This window comes from Acanthopagrus latus, chromosome 5, assembly GCF_904848185.1.
Source record: "Acanthopagrus latus isolate v.2019 chromosome 5, fAcaLat1.1, whole genome shotgun sequence".
NCBI lineage: Eukaryota > Metazoa > Chordata > Actinopteri > Spariformes > Sparidae > Acanthopagrus > Acanthopagrus latus.
In genome coordinates, this window is record NC_051043.1 from 8,686,583 (window position 1) to 8,705,000 (window position 18,418).

General features: G+C 40.5%; 2 protein-coding genes and 1 non-coding gene across 6 annotated transcripts; 2 read left to right on the forward strand and 1 right to left on the reverse strand.

Annotated features, from left to right (window-relative positions):
• Positions 1 to 14: 14 nt before the first annotated feature.
• Positions 15 to 15,480, forward strand: ttc37 (tetratricopeptide repeat domain 37). Of its 4 annotated transcripts, none has more exons than XM_037099213.1 (41): positions 15 to 68; positions 491 to 587; positions 749 to 892; positions 1,099 to 1,190; positions 1,343 to 1,418; positions 1,511 to 1,657; positions 1,892 to 1,990; positions 2,120 to 2,228; positions 2,375 to 2,515; positions 2,662 to 2,760; positions 2,992 to 3,116; positions 3,290 to 3,376; positions 3,611 to 3,714; positions 3,858 to 3,984; positions 4,185 to 4,364; positions 4,533 to 4,657; positions 4,770 to 5,020; positions 5,135 to 5,237; positions 5,344 to 5,526; positions 5,737 to 5,884; positions 5,970 to 6,048; positions 6,331 to 6,392; positions 6,480 to 6,536; positions 6,659 to 6,727; positions 7,316 to 7,390; positions 7,614 to 7,755; positions 7,877 to 7,970; positions 8,498 to 8,575; positions 8,669 to 8,793; positions 8,883 to 9,006; positions 9,602 to 9,826; positions 10,164 to 10,236; positions 10,397 to 10,450; positions 10,718 to 10,829; positions 11,041 to 11,169; positions 11,255 to 11,379; positions 11,981 to 12,145; positions 13,179 to 13,331; positions 13,976 to 14,106; positions 14,845 to 14,974; positions 15,132 to 15,480. In XM_037099213.1, the coding sequence occupies exons 2-41, from the start codon at positions 498 to 500 to the stop codon at positions 15,210 to 15,212; spliced, it is 4,713 nt and encodes a 1,570-aa protein (XP_036955108.1). In that variant the 5' UTR covers positions 15 to 68; positions 491 to 497; the 3' UTR covers positions 15,213 to 15,480. The 4 variants fall into 4 exon arrangements, with proteins under 4 accessions (XP_036955108.1, XP_036955111.1, XP_036955109.1 ...); XM_037099216.1 differs by lacking the exon at positions 15 to 68 and adding an exon at positions 75 to 371; XM_037099214.1 differs by lacking the exon at positions 15 to 68 and adding an exon at positions 75 to 359.
• On the reverse strand, positions 15,315 to 17,815 carry LOC119020108. Its single transcript, XM_037099226.1, has 2 exons — positions 17,682 to 17,815; positions 15,315 to 16,537 (listed from the first exon to the last, which is right to left on the reverse strand). The coding sequence occupies exon 2, from the start codon at positions 16,501 to 16,503 to the stop codon at positions 15,820 to 15,822; it is 684 nt and encodes a 227-aa protein (XP_036955121.1). The 5' UTR covers positions 16,504 to 16,537; positions 17,682 to 17,815; the 3' UTR covers positions 15,315 to 15,819.
• On the forward strand, positions 17,810 to 17,883 carry trnai-aau. The gene has a single exon. It is a non-coding gene; the product is annotated as a tRNA-Ile (tRNA).
• The last annotated feature ends 535 nt before the right edge of the window (positions 17,884 to 18,418 follow it).

Here is an 18,418-nt window from a genome sequence, read left to right on the forward strand (position 1 = left end):
TTGGAAGTAGGTGTGGCTATATTGACTTCCGGGATCACTCGGCGAAGAGCAACTTGTCAACGTAAACAGTGGGTCTGCCCAACTTTCGTTCCCGTTTTTGAAAACCTACATGGTTAAATAACAACCAACTGAATACGTAGCCGCTTATGCATCCGTTTGTGTTTGAAGAATGTTAGACAAGTTTTCATTTTAAAGTACACAGTTTGGAGCCTCTGACAAGCTCACAGCTAATGCTAAATTGGCTGCAGCTAGCTAACACTGCAATGCAGACTCAAGCTATCTAACTGGAGTTTATTGTAAAGTCAACTGCTTATGCATCACTACTACCTGGTAGCCACAGCACGTATTTGTAGGTTGGTGTAAGTTATTGTGTAAGTGTAAGATAGTTCATAATTCATTTAAACCGACGCTATAACGTTTTGTTGTAATTTCGTGTAGTTACGTGGCTAACAATGACCCTTCTTTTTGTGTATTTGTTTCACACATATAGTTTTAAGATGTCCAGTAAAGAAGTGAAAACAGCGCTGAAAAGTGCAAGAGAGGCCATAAAGAACAAAGAGTTCAAAGAGGCTCTAAAACACTGCAAGGTAAAGTAGCTCAGGTTCACTTACTCAATGAAGGGGGTGTTTACATATCTATGTTGTAGCTGTCCACATGCAGCTGTTCCATACAGTCTCTGGGTGCTGACGGCTCTGATGAGAACAGAGATGGTGTCTAGCTGACTTTGCTTCTTTCCATCTGGTTTTAGGCTGTATTAAAACTTGAGAAGAACAATTATAATGCCTGGGTGTTCATCGGCCTGGCAGCCAGCGAGCTGGAGCAGCCAGACCAATCGCAGATGGCTTATAAAAAGGCTGTGGAGCTGGAGCCTGAGCAGCTACTGGCATGGCAGGTAAGGTGGGAAAATGTAGTGGTCATAGTCATCAAATGTCTTGGACTAATTATACTCTAAATGCCCCGTACTGAGAGTAAACGTGTATTACTTGAGGCAAAACTAAACCAATTAATTTTCACCTTGATGCTTATTGATTTAGGATGTCTTAATTTCATAATGAAGACTCATATCAACGGTGCCAAATAGATGCATTTGTTTTTAAGGGCTTGTCCAATCTTTATGAGAAGACTGATCAGTGGGATTTCCAAGTTGAGCTACCTAACGTCTATCAGAAGCTTGTTGAACTGTATGCAAGGTAACGTATAACATGAGAAACCTCTGCAGGATGTTTCCGAATAGTGATGATTTTGCAAGTACTTGCTTGTATCAATCTCCTGGTTGTGGTTTTGACTTGTTTCATGTGTCTGATTTGTGTTGACTCATTCTTCTTATGTTCTCAATCAACAGCTCTGACAAAAATAAATGTTATGAGACGATCAGAAAGCTGTCCGATATCTATCAGTCTGATAAAGAATATTTAAAGGTATGCGATTTAAAAGCATGTGTGTTTGAATGAAGAAAAATACACTGTTTTGTGTCCTTTTCAAACAATTGAATGCATCTGTATGCACACAGTTGGCAAAAGTTTGGCTCCAGCTCCTTCAGTTGAAGGAGGAGGAGGCTGTGGACAAGAAAGAGTTACTGCAGCTATGGCAACAGATGACCAAACTCCTCTCAGACTGCCTTAATGAGGAACAGAAGGATTATGAAACTCAACAGCATGTAAGATTTCTCTAAATGTGGACTTTAACTCAGCAGTGTATAATGTTTTTGTTTTTTTGTGTGTGTATGAACACTTTGCAACAAATGCAAGTCCATCGCCTCCTGAACATTTCCAGTAGGTTAGCCTTACATTGTGGTCAGAAGCTCTTATTACTCCCTCTCACTTACAGACAAAAATATTTTTCTCAATGCTGTTCTTGAAAAACGTTTTGTTTTTGTTTTTTTGGTCACCAGTTAATCACAGCATTTGAGAAGACCATGGTTCTCATGGATCCTATACCAGGAGAGGAGCACAAGAAAGTCTCAGCTGACTATGTCAAATGCCTTTCTAAAGTAAGTGTGCCTCATCTGATCATAACCAGCACAGAATTTCAAGGAGAATTAGAATTTGTTCATCAAAAATATCAAAAGTACAGATATTTTCTTAATCAGCTGCTCAACATGTATTTCCCCTTTATGTAGCTGCCACAAGAAGAAGTGAAAATGAAAGAGGCATGTGAGTCCATGTTGTCTCTCTACCCCAACGATAGTTATCCTCTTGAAGTCCTTTGTTCTCACTACCTCAACACAGGTAAGAGGCTGTTGTCTTGCTCATAAAATCTAAAATCAAAGAATGTAGTGATTGGTTCACAGATATGCAACTGGTTTGTCCAATAAAATTACACTTTTAGGCATTCAGAGTCACTTGTAATAGATACAATTATGTTTTTTGGGAAGGTGTTCAGACTGAGGATGCAGTTAGCTCTTTCTCCCGGCTCCTGGATCTGGCACCAAGCAGCGGATTAGGTCACTTGGGTCTGGGCACCAAAGCACTTCAGGAAGGGAGGTATAAGGATGCCATTAAGGACCTTGCGCAAGGTTGGTTTCTGCACCAACAAAGAATGGATTTTGTTCTTAATGTCACTGTACCTGAATATTTCATACAGATACATATTGACCATGAATATTTAAATTTTGCATGCTATCTTTGCATGATCTCATCACGATCTTCACTGTTTTATCAGGGTTGAAGAAAATGAGCTCCAGCACTGGGTGGTGCAATCTGGCTGAAGCTCAATTTAAAATGCAGAGATACTCAGACAGTGCTGTATCATGCTCACAAGGTATGTTTACTGTGCTGTATATCACTGAAGTTATTCAAATGACATCACAAACAAAATGCTTTCATGTATCCAGCAAATCCAAAGAATATGTCCATTCAGACTTCATCTGGGGATCAATGAAAAATCAATTGAGGGATTTGTGGAGGATACGACCATCTTCAGAGTGCCACTGTCGTTAACCCCTGAAGCTTATATTGAACTTCACCGTATGTGTGTTGTTGTGTTCTGTAGGTCTGAAGGTGTGTGCCTCTGAAGACAAGGAGCTGAAGGTCAAACTGCTTAAGCTAAAGCTAGAGGCTTTAGTCAGGAGTGGAGGAGAGAAAGCGGCAGACCAGGCATTGGAGACATTTCCACTGGTAATGTGATTGACTACTAATCTTTTTTTATTTCAGTAGTTCCACAGTGAAAATTATGATTTTTTTGTTTCTGAATGAATATGAATATATATGAATATATGTTGCAGTTGTAACCTCGGACATACATGTGTAGTTCCACGAAGTGTTAACTATTGTTTTTTTTCTTTTTTTAGATCCAAGATGCAGAAAAAGACCCAGTTCTAGTAACCCTTAAAGGCCGTGCATACCTCAACAAGGGACAAATCGATCATGCACTTAAGGTAGTAAATGATTCATTTAATGTGTAATTTTGGCATCTTTTTGGATGGAGCACTGGATAGTATTAAGAGCTTGAGATAGAATTCCCTCAGCTTTTCATGATATATGGAGACTAAGAAAAGGATCTTGTGTCAGACAAAAGATAGGTTGAACATGAGTAAACATTAGTAACAGGTTGAACATAAGTAAACATAAGTAACAGGTTGAACACAAGTAAACCTCTGCCTCTTTTGTAGGTGTCATCAGAGCTGGTGGCTTCTAACCCTAACCTGGCTCAGGGGTTGGTACTGAGAGGACTGGCACAATTGGCTCAGGGCCAGCAGCAGTTGGCAGAGGAGAGGTATAAAGTGTTTGTATTTCTTTTTCTGTGTGTTTTTAATCTGGATTCTCCATTGTTTTATACCTAATACATTTGTATGGTGCAAAAGGTTTTGATTCTCAGTGAATGTTTCTAACTTCCTCTTCTGCTCTTCTGATGTTTAGTTTCCTAAAGGCGGCCAGCCAGAGCCCAGACTGTGGAGAATATTATTTCTTGCTGGGAAAGCTTTACTGGGACAAGGGAGAAGAGACCCGTAAAGACAGGAGCAAAGCTCATACACACCTGCTCAAGGTTAGTACAGTAACCCTTACTGAAATTTGGCAGTGACTGGGAGACTGGAAGTTGTTTAGATAAATAATGATGAAAAATATTGATGGTCCAGTCTATGAAAGATTAATGTTAAAGGACTTGTTCATGATTACACTTGTGAAATGTCACAATATAATTTTTATTGCCAGAAATTGTCTGAAAGCTTAATTTGTCCATTTCAGGCTGCAAAGTTAGACCCAAACCTTGGTTGTGCATTCCGCTACCTCGGACATTATTACAGGGAGGTGGCAAACGACCGTGCCCGGGCTCGAGGCTGTTATAAGAAGGCCTTTGAGTTGGACAATGATGATGCTGAGTCTGGAGCTGCCTCAGTGGATCTCTGTATGGAGCAGGATGATATGGTCAGTGGAGTTGTTGGTAAAGGGACACAAACTCCAAATTGCCAAAATGTTCATGTATTATTCTGGCATTTTGTACAAGTGCCTCTCTATTGTCTTGACCCTCCCCATGCTCCTTTTATATGTTATTGTGCTTTATATCATCTGCTTCCTCTTTCCTAAATGCTGTAGGACACTGCCTTAGCAATACTTCAGTCGGTGATTGAAAAAGCCACTCCAGGCTCAGCTAAATGGGCTTGGATGAGACGAGGACTTTACCACCTGAAGGTTGGAGAGCATCAGCAAGCTACAGCTGAGTAAGAGTAATAATCACAGACAGTAATATACATTACTTTAGTTCTTTAGCTTTTTCTAAATGATCATAGGAATTTTTAAGAATGTTGTTCACCATTTTATTTTTGTTCATAGTCTGCAGGCAGCTCTGAGGGCAGACCCAGAGGACTGGGTGTGTTGGGAGTGTTTAGGTGAGGCCTACCTAAACCGCCGGAGCTTCACAGCAGCTCTGAAGGCCTTTGGTAAAGCCCATCAGCTTCAACCCTCCTCAATCTACAGTGTCTACCAGGCTGCCGCTATCAAACAGACCCTCGGCAAGTTCAAGGAGGCAGTTGCAGAGTACTTGCAGATCACAGCGCAGCAGGACTATGTTCCTGCTCTTAAAGGTCAGTGGTCATTTTAATTTATCAGTGACCTTCACTTTGGTTTTGTTTGCTTATCTCCTAGTTAAATATCTGAATGTGGACATTAAATCACATTGATATGATCCATTTTTTCAGGTCTTGGGGAGTGCCAGCTGTCTCTGGCAAAGAGTCTAATGGAAGAATGCAGAGATGGGGGAGCCATTGACCTCATTCAGCAAGCAATACAGAACCTCTTCAGGTACTGACTTGTTTAATTTGTAAATCTTAATGTAGAATACCACTTTGTCTGTGATCCATCAGATTGTTTTCAGTGATCCATTCCTTCACATTTCTGTGCCCATCAGAGCTGTTGAGCTGCGTCCAGACCTGTCCTGTTTGTGGAAGCTGCTGGGAGATGCTTGCACCGCAGTCAGCAATGTGTCGCCAAACAGAGCCCAGGTTCTGATGCCTGCCCCGCTGGCGGGTTTAGACCCAAACACTAAGAGCCACACACTGACTCAGGCCCAGACTCTCAAAGTTGGTGAGAGGTATGACTGCAAACAGGTGTACATTCTCTGAGCTGCCTATACTAGAACCACTCTGTCAGTGAATACATTTATAAGTCATCAGTGCACAAACAAAAAAGTTGACATTATATAGCTTTTCAGGGTATGATAATCTTTAAGTCACCCTTGGATTTGTGCCTATCAAGCATAGAATGTGAACACTGACCAGTAAAGGGATGTTTTTGTCTGCAGATGTTATGCCCGTGCTTTGAAGCTGATGTCTGAGGTCCCCAGCCTTTGGTATGACCTAGGACTCAACTACTTCCGCCAGTCCAGCCTACCCTGCCCTGCAGAGGGAGACCAGAACTCCCCATCTCTGCTCCTAGAAAAGGCCCAGCAGGTGATTGACAGAATCCTGCATTACAACGTTTTTGCTTCTTTCTTCTTGAGTTGGTCTTTTAAGAGTTGTTTTCTTCCCTTTTCAGTGTTTGAAAAAAGCTATCATGATGGACAGCGGGAACCATAGCAACTGGAATGCCTTGGGAGTGATTTCAATGAGAGAAGGTAATAAGATGCTGTAGCTGTCTATCAGATGGACAGACTGACTGGTTGATCAATTTGATTTTAAGTGCAGTATTAACTGTGTCCTCTTAAATAGATTAATTTATTCTGTTTATACTTGCTACTGTAAAAGGTTTTACATTGAGATGTCAATTCATAAATATAAATAGCATTTCATTGTAGGATGATAATGTTAATAACTAAATAAAACAACTACTATTGATTGATCTGTGTCACAGGATATGATACAGTTTTTGTCTTGTCACTTTCTCTCTCTCACATCAGGCCTTGAGAACTTTGCTCTGGCTCAACATTGCTTCATCAAGTCCATAGATGTTGAACCAAATGTATGTATTCCATATTCGTTCAGGTGATGAATTGTGTTTTCAGAAAACATTCTCATGTTCTTATGAGACTTTAATATTTCATTACAGAATGTTGTTGCTTGGACCAACCTTGGGACCCTGTATTTGAAAAAGGACAATATAGAGGTTTGTGTGATCACCTTAAAATAGTTCTATAGGGAACATAATTTAATACATATATACATATATATGTCTTAGATATTGTAGGATGATATTTTCTTTAACAAACTCTGGTCTTGTTTTCATAGCTTGCACACAATGCCTTCAAGATTGCTCAGTCACTGGAGCCACTTTATGTCAACTGTTGGATTGGACAGGTACAAAGACTTCTTTATTACATTATCTGTACTGTATATGCATACATTCTGTAAGTGGCACAACGTCAGGCTAATCTAATGGTATAATTAATAGGAAAATAATAATTAGGTGAAAGTATTACAATTATTTGGGATGGTGTGAGTGTTTCACAATGATAAGGAATATGCAGGCCATGTAAGCTGGGTGTAGGGCCTGGTAATGTTATTGATGAGTTGCAAAATTTACATTTACGTTACATTTAAGGCATTTAGCAGACGCTTGTCAAAAGCAACTTACAGTAAGTACATTTGTCACAAGAAGAAGAAACCACAACATATCACCATCAGCAAAGTAAGAAATTGAAAGAAATAGCAAAGACCAGAAGCCATCTCCTGTCCTTTTGTGAAATCTTGTGTGTATAAACTTAATTTAGAATTGCAAGGATTTCAAGTTCAGTGGTTGGTAAAAGAAATATGATGTAATTGGCTAAATTATACTGTGCTGAAAAATAGAGCATACAGTTTGATTAGACTGTATGCTCTTGTCTCTTTGACCCCTTTTGTCTCTGTCAGTCTAAATAATGTTTTATCTTTTTGTCCTCCTACCAGGCGCTGATAGCAGAGAAAGTGGGAAGCTATGACACCATGGATCTTTTCAGGCACACCACAGAACTCAGCACACATGTGCGTGACCTCCCAAAATCACTGGGGTTGCCATTGTAATACCTGTTAATTATCTGGCTAATAACATCTTTGGCTCAACGTTCTCTATCTTAACGTGGCTTATGGCTGAGAATTTAACAGAGTGACAGAGAAAGTACTAGTACTAGAAAGTAATTAGGGGTGGTACCACTATGAAACAGAAAGTGTGTATGCCTTTCATCAACATTCCTTCTTTTTTCCGCAGATGGAGGGGGTGAAAGGTTATGCCTACTGGGTGTGTTCAACCCTCTTGGATAAGAGCAACAGAGACTCGGAACTGTACCGCTACAACATAGTCCAGATGAACGCCATCTCTGCTGCTCATGTGGCTCTTAACAAGTACACAGGTACAGCATCTACTTGTGTGTCATTGTGTATGCTGGATCCACATGTCCCTGCATTGTATTTAGGTCATGTTGTTAGAGATGGATGGTGTGTGACATGAAGTTTCTTTTGCATCCTTCTTAGAGAGGATCCAGTCTGATCCTGTTGCCTTCATCATGCTTGGTTACCTGAATGAGCATCTGCAGCTGAAGAGGCAGGCCCTACGGGCTTATCAAAGGTGTCTGTTTGAATTACACTAACGGACTCCGCAGGCTCACAGATGAGGCAGTGTACCAAGAAAATAATGAGGGATAGAAGATGTCCAAAAAAGTTTAGATGTAAATAAAAGAGAATGGTATATGTCAAAAAGGATTAGGAAATTATAACAATTTCCTAATCCTTTTTGACATATACCAAGTTGAAAACAGTATGAAGTCAGAATATTTAATGTTTTAGTTCATCAACTTCATTGACCTTTGTTAATATGTGCTCATTCTGAATTTGCTGTCAGCAACACATTTGAAACAAGTACAGACATGGACAACAGCAGACTGGAATAATCCACAGTTTAACAGGTTAACAGGTGATAGTCTCATGATTGGGTTAGAAAAAGATGTCCTCAGAAGGCTAAGATGATTGCACCATCTGTTTGCATCTATGTTTTACAGTGTCCTTCTTGGGAGTAAGAGGAATAGAAGGTGCACAATGTAATATATATTGTTTTTTACAGTTCAACTTTTTTCAATTTCAACTGTCTTTCCTCAGAGCTGTTGAACTGCTTCAGTCCAAGTCCTCCACAGAAGAGCTGGCTTTTGCCTTAGGCAATTATGGCAGAGCTTTATGGTAACATCCTGTTGTCTCATTATCATGTACTTTGACAATGCCTTCCAAATACCCCAAACAAAATCTTTATATGTCCCACTGTGTCTTTTGCAGCACCTTGGGCCAGTTGGATGAGGCGGTGTCTGTGTATAATTCCACTCCGCTGCAGGAGCTCAGTGATCTGACTGGGCTGGCTCTGGCCTGCTGCAGGGCAGGACTCATTGGAGAGAGTGTCAACGGTAAGAAGTGGGGCTTGCACATTAATCAGGTAGTTCATGTGTTGTCATGCCAGAGTGACAGTGAACATACTGTTGTGTTTCAACTTTAGCCTATGAACGTGCCTTGGCTGTGGCTTCCACTGAGAAGGACAAGGCTTACATCTTGACCGCTCTGGCCCTGCTTCAGCACCGGCAGGGTAACATAGACTCAGCCAAGACTCTGCTGTTTAAATGGTGAGTTGTGTAGCGTGATTTAAACGTAGTTTTTTGTTCTTTTCCACTTTGTTTTTAGTCCAGGCTAGTATAAGAATACATTGAAAAGACTTGACTCTTACTAGACATGAATAATACACCTTTGATTAATTTATTTTTTGAGGTGGTATTATTTTGTGGTAATGCTTTGCGAATAGGGCAATATTATATGGTCAAAGATTTTATGATACCTGATTATATTTTCAAGCTATCATGTTTATAAATGTTTTTATTTGCTTTCCAGGCAGGGACTGCTCAATTGCTTGTGGCCAAACAGAATTATATTCATTCAAGCGATGATGCCAGAATACCAAACATGAAAAACAAAACATTTATGTAAAAGGCTTGTGCAAATATTGTAGTTCCCTGCCTTTTAAAAATGAAGATGTTTAGATGCCTGCTGTTCAGAAGTGTATGATATTGGAGCTTGCCAAAACTATTTGAATGAGCTTTGGAACAATCTTTAAAACACTTTTTTTTGTCAACTGCATTTCCATATGATGATAATATATGGTAACACTTTGTCTGCACTTGTTTGCAAGCTATAAGTATTTATGTCTGCTTTTTGTCTCCACAGCTCAATGTTAAAGGAGCCAGTCTCAGAGTCCCTGCTGTGTTTATGTGCCCTGGGTTTGGTCCACAGTGATGCTACATTAGCGTCTGCTGCCCTGACAGAACTGCTGAAGCAAGGTTCAGCCTCTGGGGATGTTGTTGAGCAGCGGTGTCTACTCACCTGTGCCTTGCTGGCCCTGCAGGGCAACTATAGTGCAGTTCAAAGAGAGGCTTCCAGAGCTGTACACAGGTAAACTGCATTGTTTTTATGAACTTTTGACGTGCTGCACCATACAATATGCTAATTTGACTGTAAAAGAGATATTTTATAACTCAGGGTGGTCAACCTTCATTTTGACAGTGAAGGCCAGATTAACTGAGCCTTTGGACCTTGTTTTACCTGCACTGTGTGGACAATTGCACTACAGAGTGTAGATAGCTTGATAAGTAGTTTTAATTGCATGTTGCACTGGATTTCCTATCATTAGTTTTGCTGCAGTTTTGTGATAGAAACATACTCATGGGATCCTTTGCGCGACATACAAATTCATCAAAGTCTTTATCCATTTTATCTGTATTATTTACAGTAATCCTGGAAACCCATCTCTGTGGGCCCTGCTGTCAAGAGTGGTACCGCAATACTACCCCAGAAAAGCAAACGTAAGCCTGCATACAAGACATGCATAACATTACAGACATCTCAAGTATGAACCCTGGAAGTCTGTATTATTCACACACATTTAACTGAGCAGTCTCATAGTCATGTTTGGTGCTCATCGATAGAAAAAAGGCTCATGGTTTTGTCTACTGTGTATTCCAGGGCGGAGCGATGGCTGGTCATGTTGCCTGTCTCTCCAGTATGACTCAAGGAAAGGTAAGAGTAACTGCATTTGTGTTTCAATGGCCTTGTTCTCTGTCTGTTTTTACACCTTATTTAACGTCACTGGCATTGGAAATTAAACTTAAAACTAAACTGTGTTATTTTCCCTGAAGTGAATAGTATTTATTCGGTTTTATACTGTAGCTATGCCAACATCCAAAATACTCAACATTTTTTTATACAACACAGTAAATATTGACTGACATTTTTGTCACAGTGTTTGTAAATGAAACTGAGCTGGTCTTTCTTGCCTGCCTGCAGAGGGCGTTGTTGTACAGTGGAGTGAACCAACTGGCCAATGGGAGACACTCTGGAGAGGACAAACACAGAAATGCACTGAGGACTATGCAGAGAGCTGTACTGCTCTGTCCTGGTATAAATATATTGTATATTTTATATGGCATACCTCTGTGAGAACCATTCTTCCACACAATGGTGTCCCTAATATATTCAGTAAATCTAATATCAATCTTTTTGCAGCTTTGTGGCAATAACAGGCCTCTTGTTGTTTATCCATTTTGATAATGTGAAGTTGCCTTACACGTCTGTGTGATCTGAGTCTCCCCTGCGCTCCTTACTTTCAGATGATCCAGCGACATGGGCAGGATTAATGGCTGCCTGTCACACAGAAAACACGTCGTGTTATCTTTCAGGTTCCGCTCCTTGCAGACAAGGACTGGAGCAAATCCTCATGTCAGTGGTTTCTGAGAAAGGTGTGTGTATTGATGCTTGTGTGTTTGATGGTGTTTACTATTTTGTGTGTGTTTGAGTGTATGCTGATACCTTTCTATATCGCAGTGCGTAATGTTGAGGAGATAGAGCGCCCTCTGGCCCAGAGTCTAGAGGGCTGGGTACTACAACAGTCAGTGACGGGTCTCATGCTGGGAGGACAGGTGGAGCAGGCAGAAGCCCTCTGCTCACAGGTCCGATATTAACACACAAACACAATCTCTATTATTCTTTGAATTACTTCTACGACAGATTAGAGTTGTTACAGACAGAAATTAATGGGGAATTCCGGTATTTTAAACCTAAGCCCAATATTAACATGTCTTGGTCTAAATGATTCATTTGTACCAAATATTTTGGATTCAGTTCAGTACAATCCCTCAGCTGGCAGCCACAACATGGCTGCAATGGCTGAAACTTAGTGCTTTGGGTTAACTCCAACTATCAGAGTTACGTTAATGTTAAGTTCTGCTTACAGAAATGATCTTATTGTTTAACAAAAAGGGCTATTACCATAGGAGTGGTTTCTGTGATGTTAATAATTTCAGCCTGTGAGGTGAAAAATCCAGTAATTTTAGTGGACGTAGCATTTTAGGACTATGTTGCAGCCATGTTGTTGAAAACATTTGTTACACAGGAATCAATTACACATGAAACATGTAAATAAAGGGTCCAGGTTGTACAATAACAAAATTCCCCTTAAAAAACACAGATGATGTGATACAAGTTACATTCAGTTTTTTCTGATGTTGCGCCTTTTTTTGTTGTGTACCTCATGCTCTCCTTTTGTTCCAGGTACTGAGTGTGTCTCCAGAACACCCAGCAGTGCTGCTGTCACTGAGACAGGTGCAGTGCCATCGCCTCCTTGCTTCCAGTGGTGGTACCGTCCTACCAGAGTCTGTGCTGGAGCAACTAAACAACGCAGTGATTATGAACCCTACCAACCTTGGGGCATGGCATGTAAGTGGGCACTTCATTATCGTTTCTGGTATTACAGTGAATTACTGATGAGCTTCTACTTTTTAATTTCAAGCACCAGTGGTCCCCAAACAAACTGTCTTACAAAGCAAGGCTTGAAAAAATTGGTGATCTGTCTTTGTTCAGTTGTTTGAATGTCAAGGTCATTAAATGATAATGTTTTTTTTGATTCGGTATTGCAAAAGCCAATAGCTTTGCTTCCACTGAAGCACTGGCCTTATGAAGAACATTTCTGTGCCTTTCTTGAGACCTCATATTTGCTGCACTTAATATCAAATGGCTGCATCCAGCATGGGAGAAGCAGCAAAGACATCAAGCTCTCTCTCTCTCAAGCCGGGAACATATTGACAGCTTTTGATGTCATGGCTAATGACCACAAATGTTACAGTATAAATGACGGGTTGCATAGCAGTGCCATCTTCTTTACAAACCCAGACAGACTACATACAGTCGTTACTGAGCAAACATGCAGTCAACAATTTTATGGTGTGACTCATCCAATGTAGACTGTGGGCATAAAAAGCTTGTCATGAATCCACTGTTTCAGTTGGCATTCTCCTACGTTTATCAAAATCCCTGTCACTATGGGAAAACAACAACAACCTCCGTGCTAGGAGCCTACACGCAACATTGCTAGTTACCCTAACCCTAACATAGAGTATCTCACCCCTCCCCCACTCTTAAACACTATTTTCCAGGGGCACAGTTGCTGCATTCTGCATTTGTGATTGGTGTCAAGAAATACAAACAAGCCAGTGCCTTTTTATCCCCAATAGCAAAACGATGATGAGTGCAGCCTGACTTACTTCAGTTTTGGCACGGCAGTATTAATCTGGCTACGCAAGACAAACAATTGTATGTAGTGACAGACAGAAAGTCACATTGCCTTTCACAATCCCTTTTTTCTTCACCTTTCATGTTTCCCCTCCCACCTGGTCCCTCTGTTAACAACCTCTTTTCACCTCTACTCCCACTCACCTTTGACTCGATCATACTCTCACTCTTCCTCTCTCAGTGGCTGGCTGAGGTGTATCGCAGCCAGGGTCTGCTGGTCCAGGCGGTCATGGCCTACAGGCAGAGTCTGCAGCTAGCCTCACAGCTTGGCTTGCACAGCAGCCAGGTAGCCAGCCTCCTTCGACTTGCCCTGCTAGCCCTCGGACCCTGTATGGTGAGTTGCGTCACAGGATACAACAGCTATACATTTTTTTTTCTATAATGATAATTAAGCTCAGTCTTGAGCTCTTGAATGTTGACATTTAGATCCAAAATAATAAAACATTTAGTGTTAATAAGTATAGTTATTACACCACAAATATCTTCAGTCTTTTTCCTGCAATACTCTCGCCACAAGTAAAAACCTTTTAAGACATTACAAAAGTAATGCTGCTGTTAAAAGTAGCACTGTGTAAGGACTACAGCACTGTTTTTTTCAGAATAAGAGGAAGACTTGCCGTTTACTATGCACACACAAGGCCAGAGGCAGCTCCTGTCTACACCCCGTCAGACTGGCAGAAACAAGGCATAGGAGATGAAAGATTGATGAATATCCAGCTGGATTATAGGATCAGAAGCCGAGGCCAAGCGGAAAAACAAACAAGACAAGAAGCTGCCTTTGAGATTTACCTGGAGGGGATGTAGTTTTTAGTTCACTGCTCACAGCACAACAGATCCCATAGCTGTGTACCATGGTTAAAATAATAAAAAAAATATATGGTTAAAACAAGTGGGAGTCTGGTTGATGAATAAAACATATTTTTATGCAATTGTTCATACTCAGTTTTATTCATCACCCTGTGTGCTCTGACCTCTCAGGCGGGTGTCCCCAGAAAAGACTGGACGGACCTGATACTAGAGGCCACCACTGAAGTCTTGAAGCTGGGTTCATCCCCGATGGCCCTACTTTTTCAGGCCCTGCTCCAGTATTTGACCAAGATGGCTGCTAGGTGAGTGCTTCTGGCTGTGTGATTTTTTTTTTTTTTCCTACTGCAGGAGGAAGTAGGCAAATACACATGCATGTTGCAGTGTGGTGGTTGTCTTGCACTGTGTTCAAATGGTTATAGCCTATTTGCGTGTAAGTCTGTTACATCATCTAAAATGATTAAACGAATCATAAGTTTCCTGGAAATTCAGATTTATGACTCCATCTATCTTTTAAAGATGTTTGTACTTTTGGAACAGCAAAGCAATTTATGAAACAAGCAATGTTTTGCTGTCCTGACATAATAGCCTTCTGCCACTATTTTACAGGCCTGCCAGGACGCTTAATTAGAATGCCACATTCATCAGAGAGTGTAGCGGAACAAATATGCAAAAAACATGGACTGGCTCAATTCCTGATGAGATGTTGAAGGACCTATTCTGTTCCAAGCACTGTATCAGAGGCTCTTTCATGCCAGAGACAAGTTTCATTTTATCATATATATATTGGAAAACAGAATGGTAATGGATTCAGACAGGGTTTCAAGCCAAACTGAGGAAGGACATTTGTGCCAACTAATTTAATCCAGACAGCAAACCAGATCAGCAGCCATCCAACTTCAGGAGCTAATGAAGCATATGTGTCATTTACATATTCAACAGGTCAACACCCACATTTTGGCCTGCAAGAGACATCCAGACAGTTTAATGTAAATGATTTTGGTACACAGTTAATGAGGCTGTTTTCTGTGCGTCATCCGCAGGGAAACAAGGCGTTTGCTGGAGAGGCTGGTATATGTCCCCTCTCAAGAGTTCCCAGTGACAGTCGTTCAGGTGGCCAGCTGGTACCTCCTCAGACACCTGCATGCCAAAAATGACCAGGAGCTAATGAATGTGAGCACACAGCTGCATCATACCTGCGCTGTCACCAGATTGATTCATTTTTGTGTGATACTAAAGACAATGTTTATTTGTTTAAAATGCTCATTTATGCCCAATTTTCTTACTTATGTGTTTTTTTTTTGTTTGTTTTTTTTTTGTTTTTTTGCAGGTCCTATTGCAACATGCCAAAATGAATGGAGATCACAGACTGCTGAATTTTTATTCACTGGTCGCCTCTTCATCATCCTGAATTTTGTTTATAGCTGCATCGCTGTGGAATCATACATCTTGGCTGGTTTATCCACAGTTCTAAGTCATCCCCAGTAAAAATGAAATCATATCAAATCAGACATTTTGGGTTTTATATAATAATTATGACATTTATTAGCTTTACATGAATATTTGGTTTTACATTATGCAGTGTCAATCAAATATCATGAGCATTATCACATATTTAAAGAATGTATAAACAGTACCCACATTCAGGCTGAATAAAGGCATTTGGCTCAACACAGAAAGATTGTCTCGTCTTGATTGAAAATAATCCTAACACATGCTGATCTGCCAACATAACACAAATGATATACAAATCAGAATGTTAGAGTAAATGTTGATAATACGAATCAACAGTGCAAAAACTACAGCTGTTTATTTATGGAGTGAAAAGAAAGTATATCTGAGGAAGAAAAAGTGGAAACCCTGAGTCTGACTTGTTTCTACAGTGGGATTATACCCTGAGCAGGGATATTTGATTCTTTAGATTACTTAAATTTCTCTCCACCATATAAGATCGTTATGCTGAACTGGATCCTTGTTCTCTTTTACAACGGCACCTTGTTTCAGGCCTTTGCACCATCTTAGATGTTTCTTCGACAGACGTGCTTGGTCATGAGAGTGCAGATGGTTTGCCCACAGCCCCAGCACTGCTGCTTTGTATGTGGATGACTTTGCTGTGTCTTTCTCTTACACAGTAAGCATACGTCTGCAGCACGTCCACCTTGTGATGCTACACCCCCATCTATTCCACTGGAATTTCTTAGGCTGTTCGCTACGAGCTGCTGAAGCTCTTCCAGGACACTGCTGTCTGCCCTTGCAATGCCCACAACTTGAACATTTTTGGGGTCAAACACGCAGTCCTCCTCTAGACCGCTGGGCACGGCTTTCATGCCACAATTGGGAGGCACCCAAGCAGTGTCATAGCCCTGTGCGTTCCAGGTGTACTGCAGAGGATGGTTGTCAATGTTAATACGAATGACACGGCCAACGCGAACGCTCAGCTTAAGGGCCACGCGGTCTGAAGGGTTACTCTTTAATGGATATCGCTCTGCCTTTTTCCTATCACGGCTGACGTACACGCCTCTTCCAAGCATGCCGCCTGATGACTGCTGAAAGCCATTGGCAATGATGAGCCGTGCATTGGCAATGCTGGTGCCGTGGTACATGGTGTAGACCCCGCTGTTTCTGGGCTGCTGAGATGCCCCCAGCTCCAAATGAGAGTCATCATCATAGGTCACCTCCCAGCCGAAGAACTGCAGTGACATCCTGCTTTAACAGAGGGAGCCTTTCGCAGCAGCTCTGTGACAAATGAACACAGAGAAGGCATCATGTTCTAACAGATTTCAGAGTGATTTCTCTGCCACTTTTCAGTCCCAGTATTTTGAAGATTTCTGAATGTTCAAACCACAGTATCAGCTGATATTCTTATAAACATAGACTATTATATAAACACACATTGTTTTCAATTTCAATAAACTCTTATATACATATGTAATAGAGGCAGGATACAACTGTTACACAACAAGCTTTATTGTTCAAAATGCCATTTGGCATTTAAACAGCCAGCTTCATTGCGAATTTGAAATTACCCTTAGCATCTTTGTGAGCATTTTGTTTCTTAATGGTGCATATAGGACGGCATATAAGCCAATATCAATATTGGTGGATTAGATCAGTTGATCAAGAGGTCGGACTCCACTTTGTGCTCACCAAATGAATTTGATAACTTAAATTACTAATTACTTTTCAGATTACATACTGCATTTAAATGGATTTTGTTTGTTTGTTTGTTTTTTACCAGCAATCACAAAAAAATAATAACTAACAAACAAAACATTCTGATCAGAAATTGTCCAGTATTATTTACTTTTAACTGTACCTTTGATACTTAAGTGCATTTCCAGAAAGGTACTTTCAATATGAAGGTAACTTACATGTAATATAAAATATGTTAACGTTTTCAAAGTAATAGTAAAGTGCTTTTACTCAAGTGTGAATTTTAGGTACTTTTTACATCACCGTGTTCCGGTTGCACTAACGTTACCTGTCAAATATCTCTAATGCAGCTGACCCACTATACCTCACAGTGATCCTATTTAAAATCTACAGGAGGCTATGTGTTTCGTAAAAGCAATGAAGATAGGTGATGTCATCAAATATGATTTTAAGAAACATCTGAAGGTTTCAACAAGACATTCATAAGTGGGTCACAAACTCTGGTCTAAATACACTTAGGACTCTTTTAATCGCAAGCTAGCATAAGCTAGCCTCCGACTGACTTTAACCAATTTCCATGTACAACTTCCTGTAATACATTTCATTTATACACACATTACATGCTGTTGGACAGATCATCTTCTAATCTAATCTTTAAAGCGGTGCAATGTCGTTTAATCTTAAAAACTCCATGTTAAGCAACAGCGGATATGTTCGCAAACCTTACCGTCAGCGAGGCACAATTCACTAACTTATCCTCAATAACTTTCACTTTTGTTTCGTCGTCTTTTGCCTTTTTTAGCCCTCGTCAAATTGCTCCTATTGACTTACCCTACTTTTACTCGCCACCACCGTGGCCGGTTAGCTCAGTTGGTTAGAGCGTGGTGCTAATAACGCCAAGGTCGCGGGTTCGATCCCCGTACGGGCCACAGATATTTTTCTCAACTTTCAATTATGCTGTTTCTCTCTGGCAGACATAACTTCTTAAATATGCATGATAATATCACTTCAGAGCTAGACCATTTTGCTCAAATGTATTTGTCTCTATTACATTGCATGACAGCTGTTCGAATTATAAGATGAAAACTGGATTACTCCATTGGTGCATATTCCTACATACCTTGTGTTTAATCATATGGCAGTGAACTTGGAGGCCAGATAGTATTCCAGCAGAGGAACAATAAGTATAGAGTGAGGCAGGTGTCATTTTTGCCCTGTAGTATGTTAATCCAGTCACTGACATGATATGTTGAAAAAACCCAGTTGAGGGTTGCTGTAGGAAGTTCGGTCGATTTTCATTCTTTAATAGCGTATACACTTATGGTCTCAGATCAAGAGGCCATTACAATTTGTTACAAAAATTGCTCTGCCCTTGTAAATATAACTACACAAATCTGTGTCTTGTATAGTTGGAAACTCTTGGGAATTTCTTGTACCAGCCTAAAAAAAATCTATAATTCAGAC

Excerpts from the sequence above, each read along its gene's own strand:
- ttc37 (XM_037099214.1), top strand. The coding sequence starts at position 313 with ATGCATCACTACTACCTGGTAGCCACAGCACGTATTTGTAGGTTGGT. Across the intron at positions 893-1,098 it reads AGCAGCTACTGGCATGGCAG|GGCTTGTCCAATCTTTATGA; the intron begins GTAAGGTGGGAA and ends TTTGTTTTTAAG. Across the intron at positions 5,527-5,736 it reads ACTCTCAAAGTTGGTGAGAG|ATGTTATGCCCGTGCTTTGA; the intron begins GTATGACTGCAA and ends TTTTGTCTGCAG.
- LOC119020108 (XM_037099226.1), bottom strand. The coding sequence starts at position 16,503 with ATGTCACTGCAGTTCTTCGGCTGGGAGGTGACCTATGATGATGACTCT.